Source organism: Athene noctua, chromosome 12, assembly GCF_965140245.1.
Source record: "Athene noctua chromosome 12, bAthNoc1.hap1.1, whole genome shotgun sequence".
In the NCBI taxonomy this organism is placed as follows: Eukaryota; Metazoa; Chordata; class Aves; order Strigiformes; family Strigidae; genus Athene; species Athene noctua.
In genome coordinates this window covers 12,161,384-12,173,765 of record NC_134048.1, presented here as the reverse complement: position 1 = coordinate 12,173,765, position 12,382 = coordinate 12,161,384, and the positions used below count along the sequence as shown (strand labels likewise).

General features: G+C 47.1%; 1 protein-coding gene across 1 annotated transcript; it reads left to right on the top strand.

Annotated features, from left to right (window-relative positions):
- Window positions 1-513: 513 nt before the first annotated feature.
- On the top strand, window positions 514-11,143 carry LOC141964986 (E3 ubiquitin/ISG15 ligase TRIM25-like). Its single transcript, XM_074915981.1, has 9 exons — window positions 514-1,151; window positions 4,124-4,219; window positions 4,770-5,003; window positions 5,120-5,142; window positions 6,331-6,467; window positions 6,935-6,965; window positions 9,540-9,571; window positions 10,349-10,423; window positions 10,763-11,143. The coding sequence occupies exons 1-9, from the start codon at window positions 531-533 to the stop codon at window positions 10,837-10,839; spliced, it is 1,326 nt and encodes a 441-aa protein (XP_074772082.1). The 5' UTR covers window positions 514-530; the 3' UTR covers window positions 10,840-11,143.
- The last annotated feature ends 1,239 nt before the right edge of the window (window positions 11,144-12,382 follow it).

The following is a 12,382-nucleotide window of genomic DNA, read 5'->3' as shown; positions in this document are numbered from 1 at the left end:
CAGTCCTAGAATGCCTTTCCAAGAGCCTTTACCAGCCCCCTTTCCCTGTCAGCTGGCTTCAGGTAGGAGAAACCAGCCTCAACAAGTCCCACTTGGACCTGCCCTTGGGCTCTCCCTATTTTACCTGTCTCTGTTGTGGAGAAGAACCAGACAAAGCAGAGGCAATTCCTGGTTTACCCCTGCCAGGCTCATACATTTAGTTTGCTGCCCCTGGCGTGGGATGGAGGATTTTTCCAGGAGGGCAGAGGGCTGTAGAAAAATTGTCCATCTCATGACCCCCCGGCACACTCTGCTCCCACCAGCCTGCTGGGGTTATACACAGAGCAGATGTCTTAAAAGCAGCTGTCACGGCTTACAAGAGCTGTTTGCGGGTGGAGCCTGGGACTGGGAGCGTATCTCTGCTGGTTTGTCACAGGGCAGAGAGGAAGGACTTGCAGCCTCTGGGCTGGGTCTCCAACCGGGGCACACTGCCAAAGATGTCTTTTTAGTTTCGTTTCTCGTAGACTGGCTAACACGCCATTTCTGCAGCCATGGCAAAAGCTAGGGAGGAATTTGGAGGGGGTGCCAGCCTGGAGGACGAACTCAGCTGTCCCATCTGCCTGTGCCTGTACAGGAACCCAGTGTCGCTGAGCTGCGGTCATAGCTTCTGCAAGCAGTGTATCCAGAAGGCACTCAGTGCCCAGCAGCAATCCAAGGACCCTTACTCCTGCCCCATGTGCAAGCTCCAGCTGGGGCCCATCCTGGAGCTGCGGAAGAATTTCCAGCTGTGCAGCATCGTGGAGGCATTTCTGGCTACCACTTCCAAAGAAGAACAGAGTGAGGGCTCTGCAGAGAGGAAGAAGGAGGTTGTTCCCTGTGACTTCTGCCTGGAGCAGTCCCAGCCAGCAGTGAAAATCTGCCTGATGTGTGATGCGTTTCTGTGCCAGGCCCATCTGATCAAACACAACGCCAAGGCTTCCCAGCAGGACCACGTCCTGGTGGAGGTGGGCGCAGGCGGTGGGGCGGTGGAGAGGAGGTGCCCGGAGCACGGCAGGCTGCTGGAGTGCTACTGCCAGGACGAGGGGCAGTACATCTGTGTGCTCTGCTCTATTGCGGGATGCCACAAGGGCCACAGCATTGTCACCCTGAAGGAGGCACATGACAAAGAGCTGGTAAGGTGCTTTGTTTCCCCACCACCTCTGCAGGGTTTGCTCCAAACTCCTGACCCGGAGGAAGGGGGGAAGCTGCAGGAGGGGTGGTAAGACTTTCACTAGGGAATGGGGACGAAGGGGTGAGGGCAGGCAGGCAGCAACTCAGGCGATTTCATGTCTGCCCCAGCTGGGACTGTACATTGTGCGGCTATTTTCTTTTCATTTCCTCCTTTGTGTTGCCAAATCAGCCTGTCAGGCTAAGCAGAGGGAGAAGAAAGAGCAGAGAAAGGTGTTTGGGGCAGACAGAGACAAGGGTGAGTAAACCCGGAAGTGTGTGTTGATGTGGACATGCATGCGAGAGGGCGAGCAAGAGGCAGGCACAGGGCTCCGCTGTCCCATGCCAGGGAAGCGAATGCCCGTCCTGTGCAGCCCCAGACAACTGCAAACTGCCACTGACTAGTGTTTTCCTGGCAGGGATTAAGAAGTATTCGTGCAGGGATTAAGAAGCCTCTTCCCTCACAGAGCCTGGGGGGGACCCCACCACTGCGGAACTCTGGGCTGGGAAACAGGTTTTCCCACTCCAGGCCCTTCCGCCTTTCTCTCTCCTCCCCCTGCCCCTAGTTTTGCCGAGCCAGTGTCCCAGCAGGCACAGAGAAGTAGGGCCTCGATGTCCCTGCCTTGGAGTCCAGCCGCTGTCCTTGAAATCCTCCAGCGTCATCTGAGACTGAGGGTGTAAAATACATTTGCTATGCTCACTCACTGCCTTGCATTTGAAATTTCTGGGGTCCTGCAGGAACCCAGCGCACGGGCAGGAAATGCCTGGCTCCCTCTGAACCTCTGGACAGGCCACAGCCTCCTCGGGAATTAGCGAGAAGCCTCCTTTGCAGCCACATGTATATCAAACTGACTTTCTCCCTCAAGTTACTTGTACAAAATTCAGGGCTGCCCAACAGAAGTGGGCTGTGTAGAATAGTAGCCATTTCCTTCATTCCTGGAGCTCGTAATGGAGCAACACTGCCCTGCCTCTGGGGAAGCCATTTCCATGGTAAGCTGAGATCTCAGCTACATATTCCTCTTGGGTTTTTTTGGGTTTTTGTTTCTTTTAAACTCCCCAGGATAGCTAGGGAAATCAGGAATGCAGCTCTTCAGGAGGAATTATAAAAGGGTTTTGGTGCAAGGAAGCTCAGTCAAATTTGATTATTTGTCTTGGAATTTTTCAAAAATTTAAACTTCCCGGCTGTGACAAATATCTCATGGAAAACCTAAGCTTTCTGACGGGGTTTTTTTTGTTTTTTGGGTTTTTTTTAAATATATGGCAATCTGGCAGCTCTCTCTGCCATGGACATTCATGGGTGCTGGAGGTGTGAAAACACTGCTGGAGGCTGCCAGGAGCAATCAGAACTATTCAGAGACTGTTTAATCCCCAAAGAGTGAGGTCTAATTATGTCCCCTCTGAAAGGCGTTACCTTGCAGTGTAACAGCACTCAGTTATCATGGTATTTGTTAAAATAAACAGTTGGATAAGTAAGTACTGCTGTTTTGCTGATCTTCAGAAAAGAGGGATGCTTATTACCTTATCCTCAGATCCCACAGCTGCTGACAGATGTGAAAACGAAGGATTTGAATCACAATAGGCACATGTGGAGATTCTGGCAGGAACAGAGCTTTAACGGATAAAAGGAGTGTGCAGGGTATGTGTGGTGGGGTTTCTGGTAGCAGGGGAGAGGGCTACAGTGGTGGTCCCTGTGAGAAGCTTCTCGAAGCTCCCCCCCCGCCTGCCCCCCCCCCCCCGCCCCGGTCCAAGTCCAACCTGCCTCTGGCTAAGGCCGAGTCAAGTATCGAGAGTGGCCACGCCTCTATGATAACATATTTAAGAGGAGGAGTTGTGAGAAGGACACCTCTGTGAACACGGAGGTCAGTGGAAGGAAGGAGGAGAAAGTAGGGGAGGTGTGCTGCAGCACATCCCCCCTGTGTCCCATGGTGATACGGTCAGAGCTCCCCCCTGCCACCATGGAGGTCACCGGAGACGCAGGGATGTGCCTGCAGCCTGTGGAGGAACCCTCACCGGAGCAGGCAGCTGTGCCCAAATCAGGCCAGATCTCTACTGGAAGAAGGAGCCCCCGCTGTGGTAGTTCAGTGCTAGGAGTACTGCAGAGCTTGGAGGTGACCCATGCTGGAGCAGCCCGGGAATGGCTGTGGCCTGTGGGAAGAACTCATGCTGGAGAAAGTTCATGGAGGACTGTCTCCCATGAGAGGAAAACCATGTGGAGTAGGGGGAAGAATGCAGAATGCTTCCCCCTCCTTGGAGGAAGAAGCACCAAACTGACTGTACCCCCCATCCCCTTCCCCTGCATGGCTGGGAGGAGGAGGTAGAGATATCGGGAACAAAACTGAGCAGGAAGATGAGAGGGTTGGGGGGTAACACTTCTCAGTGTCTCATTTTGTCTGTTAAGTGTTGTTGCTCTTGTTAGCGTTTTGAATTAAAGTTATGTTCTTTTGCTTTCCCTAACGAGCATTTTGCCCCTGACCTTAATGGGTGAGCCACCCCTCCTTATCCTTTTGTCTGTTCCTGAGCCTTTTGATTCATTTTCTCGGTCCCATAGCTGCAGGGGAAGGGGTGAGTGAACAGCTTTGTGGTGCTCAGTTGCCCTCTGGGCTCAAACCACGACAGTGAGATTTATTCATTTAAAGTGAAATTTACTTATTCAAAGGGAAAGTTGTTTATTAACCTACTACATACAAAGTTACAGATATATAAATATATATCAATATTAAACAATTACTTAAAAGATTTCAAGATCATATCATTTTTTGTTATGCTCTGTCATTATGAGAAGGCAAGTGAACGCCGTTTATTATAGGACTCACTGGTAAGAGTGGGCAGGTAGAAGGTGCCTGTGCCATTTCACTAGCTCCACAAACTGCCAGTCTAGATTAAAGCTCTCTGTGCTGCTTCCTGCTATGAAGCTCAATGCTGTCTTTCCTTCTGCTAGGGTAAACTCTCGGAAATCGTGACATGGCTGCAGCAACGTAAAAGCGCTTTAGCTACTGCCCTAGAAGAGCTTCAGAAAAGTGAGGATCAGATCAAGGTTGGTACCCAGCTCATCGCTAAATCAGAGCATCTCTTCTCCACAATTTCCCAGAAAGAAGTGATGGCAACTATACTGTTAGGAGCAGATGAATAGAAAGAGATATAGCTCAAAGTAGGCAAAACACTGGTGTAAGAAACTGCCAGAAACCAAGCTTTCTCACAGCCTCCTAGCATAGCTCCACGGGAGGAACTAGCTTGGAGACTCCACCATTTATGTGTTTGCACAGAGCAGGTTACAGAACTGGCAGACCACAAAGTTTTCTATCCATTAAATAAAAGAAAACCAAATTGAGTCTTCAAGCGGGATTTTCGGCGTATATAGTACCAATATAGTTCTCACATTGCAAGCTGCATTTTATCTGATTGTTACTTTATCAGGATTAATTTTCATAACCCTTTGTTTAATCAGATATTCTAAGCAAATGCTTATCCGCTTCCTTTTAAAGCCAGTGCGAAGGATAGATACAATCCTAATTAATAAACAGAGACACTAAGCTGAAGTGTTGAGTTCCTGAGCCAATGCACCATGTTCTTATCTGTTCATTTAGACCAATACAAAAACAGTGACTTCTCAGATGCAAAAGCTGTTTGAAGAGATGAAGGCAGAGATGATTCAGAAAGAGAGGAAGATCCTGAGTGACATTCAATCCAATGAGAAAAAACAACTGGCAGACATTACTGAAGCAAAGAAGGAAATGGAGCAGAGGAGAGATGAGTCTGTGCAGCATCTTCAGTCTTTGCAGAAGATGAGAGAGCAACCAGATATTTTCCTCTTCTTAAAAGTAAGCAGGGATATTCTGCTTTTCTTCATAAATATGCCTATTTCTTAGCCAGCTGCCCTTTCTAGAAATCACACTAACAGGTTTTTTTCCTTTTTTTTTGGCAATCCTATTTGTAGGAATTTAAACTGGCCACGGACAGGTATGTTCCACCTGAAAACATTTGTTTTCCTCTTTGAAAAAATATAGTGTTGATAACTGGAATCAGACCCCACTGCCTGTGATCCCCTGTCCCAGCACCCTGTGCTGCAAAGCTGCTCCCTATTCCAACCAAGCCAGAGGGCACCACGTTCACACTATTAACAAGGATGGAGAGATAGATATCTGCCTGCTGTTCCAGTGCTCCCTTTAAGTTTCAGTTTCCTTGGCAGATACACAGTTGCTGGATTCTGATGAAAACCACTGGCTTTTACTAACAGAAAAATGTTTTTATCAGAGATGAAGCCCATAGGGTTCAGTTTACAGCAACATTCTCTTGGATACATATTGGTGACACTCCTGCACATAAGTCCCAGTGAACATCCTTTGGCTGCAGAGGTAACTGGCTCATTTCCACCAGTTTTTGCCTTTGCTTGTGGATAAGCTTAATAGCTAGACAGATTTATTATTTGTTCTCTTGCAAGTGATAGATTTAATTTATAAGTTCTCACTTCCTAATTGACACCTGGTGTCAGCTGTAATTCAAATGATGCAAAACCACACCAACAGTGTTACAGATTTACAAGAGATTTTGCTGCACCACTAAACTCCCCAGCCACATGAAGGGCTAGCTCAAACATCTAGCTGGATTTTACGATGTCATATCTGTAACTTGTACAAATTAAAGCTGAGTATGAACTTGAATTGTAAGGATAACTTTGAATTGCCATGCACCTAAGGGCTGTGCTGGCAGCAGCACAGTCCATTAGTCACAGCTGTGCCGCAAGTCAAAATCTAGCCTGTGGGATCAAAGTAATTTTCCAAAAGCCTGGAAACCATTTAGTATGTTTGGCATTTTCTTTCTATCATGACAGTGGCTGTGCTAGAACAGTAGGAGCCTGCCTGCAGCAGGTCAAAGCACTATTCGTACAAGGGTATTAGCAAAACGTCTCCCCCTTTCTCATTTTCAGCATTTGAAAGTTCCCATCCAGGTTTGGTAAGCAAAAGTCATTGCCAAATAAATAACAATATATAACAATTGCAATTCACTTAACCTTATCAGAGAGCTGTTCACTTGATACTTCATGTTGCCAAAACACCCTCCTCTTCGTAGAGTCCTTCCTAATGAAGGAGTTTGTTAACTTTCTAATGCTAAATGGTTTTCCTTGGTGAAATAACTGCCTCCCCCTAGGATTGCGAGTCAGAATTTCAGTGTCAGCAGGATGGATGTGGAGGTAGTGCAGCTGGATCAGGCCAGGATTGACCACTGCCGACACCTGATGTGGGACTTCATGAGTGACCTGGACTCACTGCTCCAAGACACCCACAGTGAGTGATCTGCCCTGACCTGCCGGCTATGTGCCGCTGACCCCGAGGGAAAAACGGCAAGCCATGGGGTTCAGTGGCCTGAGCTGATGGCCACTGAATGCTGGCTCCTTTATACAGGGTGTGTGTATGGCCTTGAGGGGCTGATGAGGATTCAGATGGGAACTGTGGGGTGTTGAAGAGGGGAGGGCAAAGAGGGCAGAAAGGCAGTTTCTGGGAATAACAAGGAAGAGGTCTGCTCCTAACCAGCATAAGACCAGCTTCCCCCCTGTCTGATGTGGTTATCTGTTCCCACCTACCTTCTGAGTCTTTGGGTGCTCAATCATACTTTTGAGAAATGTCCTCTTCATTTGCCCACCCCTATCCCCACCTAGTTTATCCCCAACCATGAGATCCAGGGGTACAGTACAAAATCCCAAACTTGAATGCATTGCCCAGCTTTGTAAAACATTCTTCTCCATCTTTCTTAGGTGAACTCACCAACCAGATTAAGAGGAACAGGTAAATACTTGTCTTTACTTACAAAATGTTCCCTACAAATTTCATAGAATCATGGAGTAGTTTGGATTGGAAGGACCCTGGAGATCATCTAGTCCCAACCACCTTGCCACAGGCAAGGACACCTTCCACTAGCCCAGGTTGCTCACAGCTCACACTGCCAGGGAGGGGGCAGCCACAGCTTCTCTGGGCAACCTGTGCCAGGGCCTCACCACGCTCACAGGGACGAATTTCTTCCTTCTAATCTAAATCTGCCCTCTTTCAGTTTAAAACTGTTACCCCTCGTCCTGTCCCTACACTCCCTGATACAGAGTCCCTCCCTGTCTTTCCTGTAGCCCCCTTTAAGTACTGGAAGGTGCTCTAAGGTCTCCCCAGAGCCTTCTCTTCTCCAGGCTGAAAAACCCCAACTCTCTCAGCCTGTCCTCACAGGGGGTGCTCCAGCTCCTGATCGTCCTTGTGGCCTCCTCTGGACCCGCTCGAGCAGGTCTGTGTCCTTCTTGTGTTGGTGCCCGTGGGCTGGACACAGCACTGCAGGTGGGGTCTCATGAGAGCAGAGTGAAGGGGGAGAATTCCCTCCCTTGACCTGCTGCCCACACTTCTCTTGATGCAGCCCAGGACATGGTTGGCTTTCTAGGCTGTGAGTGCACGTTGCTGGCTCATAGTCAGTTTTCTATCCCCTAATACCCCCAAGTCCTTCTCCGCAGGGCTGCTCTCAATCCCCTCATTGCCCAGCCTGTGTTTGTGCTCGGGATTGCCCCGACCCATGCACAGGACCTTGCACTTGGCCTTGAGCTTCATGAGATTTGCACAGGCCCACCTCTCCAGCCTGTCCAATTCCCCCTGGATGACACAGTCCTTCCCTCCAGTGTGTCGACCGCACCACACAGCTCAGTGTTGTTGGTGAACTTGCTGAGGGTGCCTCGAGCCCACTGTCCATGTCACCAACAAAAATGTTAAACAGTGCTCATCCTGACACTGACCCCCGAGGAACATCACTCATCATCCCCCTCCACTTGGACATAGAGCTGTTGACCGCAACTCTTTGAGACCATCCAGCCAGTTCCTTATCCATTGAGTGGTCCATACATCAAATCCATGTTTCTCCAATTTAGAGACAAGGATGTCATGCGGAACAGTGTCAAATGCTTTGCACAAGTCCAGGTAGATGACTTCATCTGTTCTTCCTTTATCCACCAATTCTGCAACCCTGTTGTAGAAGGCCACCAAATTTGCCAGGCATGATTTGCCCTTAGTGAAGCCACATTGGCTGTCACCAATCACCTCCTTATTTTCCAAGTGCTCTAGCACACTTTCCAGGAGGATCTGCTCCATGATCTTGCTGGTCACAGAGGTGAGACTGACTGGCCTGTAGATCCCCAAGTCTTCCTTTTTTTCTGTTTATAAAAATGGGGGTTATTTTTTTCCTTTTCCAGTCAGCAGGAACTTCACCAGACTGCCACAATTTCTCAAATATGATGGATAATGGCTTAGCCACTTCATCCACCAGTTCCCTCATGCATCTCATCAGGTCCAATAGACTTGTGCACCTTCAAGTTCCTTAGATGTTTTTGAACCTGACCTCCTAAGTGAGCAGTTCTTCATCCTCCCAGTCCCTGCCTTTGCCTTCTGCATCTTGGGCAGTGTGGCTGGAGCCCTTGCTGGTGAAGACTGAGGCAAAAAAGTCATTGAGTACCTCAGCTTTCTCCATGTCCTAGGTAGCCAGGTCTCCCATTTCCTTCCAGAGAGGGCCCACATTTTCCCTAGTCTTCCTCTTGTCACTGACATACCTATAGACACTTTTTGTTGCCCACTATGTCCCTGGCCAGATTTAATTCTACCAGGGCTTTTGCCATCCTAACCTGATCCCTGGCTGCTCAGGCAGTTTCTCTGTATTCCCCCCAGGCTACTTGTCCTTGCTTCCACCTTCTGTAGGCTTCCTTTTTGTGTCTGGGCTTGTCCAGGAGCTCCTTGTTCACCCACACAGGCCTCCTGGCTTTTTTACCTGACTTCCTCTTCATCAGGATGCATCAGTCCTGAGCTTGGAGGAGGTGATCCTTGACTATTAACCAGCTTTCTTAGGCCCCTCTTCCCTCCAGGGCTTTATCTCATGCTTCTCTACCAAGCAGATCCATGAAAAGGCCGAAGTCTGCTCTCTTGAAGTCCAGGGTAGCAAGCTTGATGTGCACCCTCTTTGCTGCCCTAAGGATCTTCAACTCCACTATTTCATGGTCACTGCAGCCAAGGCTGCCCTGGAGCTTCACATTCCTTACCAGCTCCTCTTTGTTGGTGAGAACAAGGTCCAGCATAGACCTCTCCTCATTGGGTCCTCTCTCACTTGGAGGAGGAAGTTATCATCAATGCATTCCAGGAACTGGCTGGATTTTCTCCAGCAGTTGTTCTTTTAAGGACCATGTGTCTTGTGCTCCCCTGCTTTGGTCTCAAGGAGAGCCAAGCAGAGTCTAGAAGGCTGTCCTTCATCTCAAATTGGGTTCGGATCTATTCAGGTCTCTTATTTTGTTGTTAACAAGATGTAGTTTATGTTTTATGAGACACTAACATTCAACAATTTCTTTACAGTGGGGCTTCCAATACTGGTACTGCTTCAAACTGTAAGTGTTTAGAAATACTAGCTATTCCTTAGGACTCTGGCCTGGGGCTGTGAATCTTGCAGAGAAAATCTGTTACCTAAAAATGTGAACAGCATTTTGTTACATGTATCTCCTCTCCTTGCCAGAGGTGATACCAGCAGGACTGCAGCCTCTGGGTGCAGTTCTCAAGATCTGCAGTGAGCAGAAATCTCTGGGAACTCACCAGAGAAATCAATTATCTTCAGCCTGAGAGAGACTGGGTTTGCTTCAGTACTCAGTAAAAATCTGAGCCTGCTCTGAGGAAAGACTGGGGGGTGGGGTGGGGGGGGGGGGTGGTTCCCACCAGCTGAACTGGAGCTGCCTGAAAGGATTCACAGACAAATCCAAATGCTACAGGAGATAATAAATCTGTAAACATTATTTCTCTTCAGGTAGCGCGAGTCCAATGCTCAAATAGATTTCTTCTGGGTACAGTGGTGCCCCTTTTCTACAGGCTTTTTTGAGGAAAACTTATTCAGAAGTTATTTGAAAGATTTTTTTTAAGGTTTCTAATTGCTGCAACTGAAGCTTAGTTTACAAACAAGTTTTTCTTAATTCATAAATTCAAAATAAAATCCTACTTTCTTCATCACTTTAATTTTTGGAGGGGACAAATACTCTCCTCTGACAAGCATTTCTTAGGGACAGGTTAATGGTAAAATTTTGCTTTGGAAGGGGTATGTTTGAGAACAGCTGTCCAGTGCAGGGGTTGAGGATAATGTAGACTTGCCCTAAATGCAAACATATTTGTTTTACCAGACACATTTCCAAAACCAGAAGAAATCTTGTCTTTTGTAAATAATGGATGGAGACCACAAAAGGCATGGGGTGCAGGTAAATGATTAAATGGAGTTTTAATTACACAATGTAGCTTAATACAGTTGCTTTCATTTAACATAATGCCAGCCTCAAATCTAGAGGTCTATTTTTAAATCAGTGTACATGGCCATTTATTTGTCTTGTGAGCTCAGACTTCTACCGACATATTAATGTCTGTGTTCCATACAGAACCAGACAGTTACTCAAAACAGGGGAGGGTGAAGAAATATTTTTTCTGAGGCAATGCAAAACTGTACTTGGAAGCAACTTTTCAAATATGTTAATAGCATAGCAATAAAATATTACTTTATTATTACAGTAAGCGAAGCTTTTCCATCTTGTGTATTCCTACAGCAAACCAACCAAAAGGATCCCATGCTTCAGGTGAAAGATGCGAACAAAGAGCATGGTTCCACTTTGCCCAAAAGTAAGGGAGAGATGAAGAAAAAGAAGTCAGAACTGAAATGGAAAGAAAAAGTTAAATATTGTCAAAAATGTCCTCTAATAATGGGGACCTGCCAAGTGTCTTGAGCTCCTCTGCATACCTGCTATTAAAAGCAATTCTGTAATGTATGCAAATTTAGAAAAGAAGTGCTAAGAGTTAACATGAACATAAGAAAATCTCCAATTGCTGGTGGCTTCCAAACTGTGGACTGTATCATCTCATGGTACTAATGATACTTGTGTACTATTAATTGTGGTGACTGTTGTATTATGTGGTTAGATAACCAAATAAATGGCAATCTGATTTCATACCATCACCAGGAATTAATTGCTGAGAGCATGTGGATGGGTGCAGTAGAAAGCTGTTCAGGACCACACCACAGATTTATATTATCACATTAAACACAAGTGATCTGTGTAGCAAAGAGTTAATTATCATTGTATGAAACCATCTTAGTCAGACTTCAAGCCACTTTGTAACACTTCTCCTGCAGAGTGCTCAGACCCATTCAAAATACCACAGTCAGCAGTGCACAAAGCTGTTTTACCAGCCACATCTCCATGTGTACAGATGTTCTTTCCTGATCAAGCACATGCTGTGCTTTCCAGATGTAGCCCTTATTGCACATGTCAACCCCACGAAAGGATTTCATGGGCACTGCCAGGCAGATAGGCACACTCTTTGTTGCTCTAGGCTGCTCTGTGCCTAGCTGTGGTTCAGATCCAACATTTAGGTTCACAACCTGGTTGTTTCTTCTCAAAGTGATAAAATATTCTGTTGCAAACCAGGATTGCCAATGGAAACATTTTTAAAAACTAAAGGTTAAAGTTCTGAATGCTTCTGTGTAAGTTAGGATTCATGGCTACAACCCTCTGTCACTTGTGATAATCAACATATACCTAACTGCAGGGATTAAAACCAATAAACTCAGCAAAATTCATCTCAGATTTAGAGAAACGGCTCCCTTCGTGGTTTAAACAGACTTACCAAGCTGTAACGGATCCTCAGTCCTTGCACTGCTGCACACATCAATTGTCAGCATAACGTGGCCAAATTCTGGGAGCTCAGCAGTAGCTCAAGGTGACTTTACAAACATTCCCCACTGCTCGAAGCCAGCGAGACATAAAGGACAGCTGCTCTTAACCACTCAGATGAGGTAAAAGAAATGAGCCTGTCCTTCGGCACTTCTATTACCTGGACTTCTCTGGCTGTGAGGTGGCTATTGCTTTCACCCCAGGTGAGGGAGCCATGACCAGCCGATGCAGTTCAGTGCTGCTGCTGCAGACAGCAAGATCTGCACTGCTGTAAATCACTACAGAGTGAGAGATTTACCCAAGGATGGTATTTTAAGTCACGCCGTCCCCCCATCTCACAGCACATCCTATGTTGACTACGCTTAGGAGACGTCAGCACCTCTGTAGCCCCTTCTGAAATACCAGTTCGGCATTTTCTCAGTGAAAGCTGCATCATTAATGTACTCCGGTGCCTCCAGCCACAGGCTGCTGTGGGATAACCAGAGGACGGCTCTA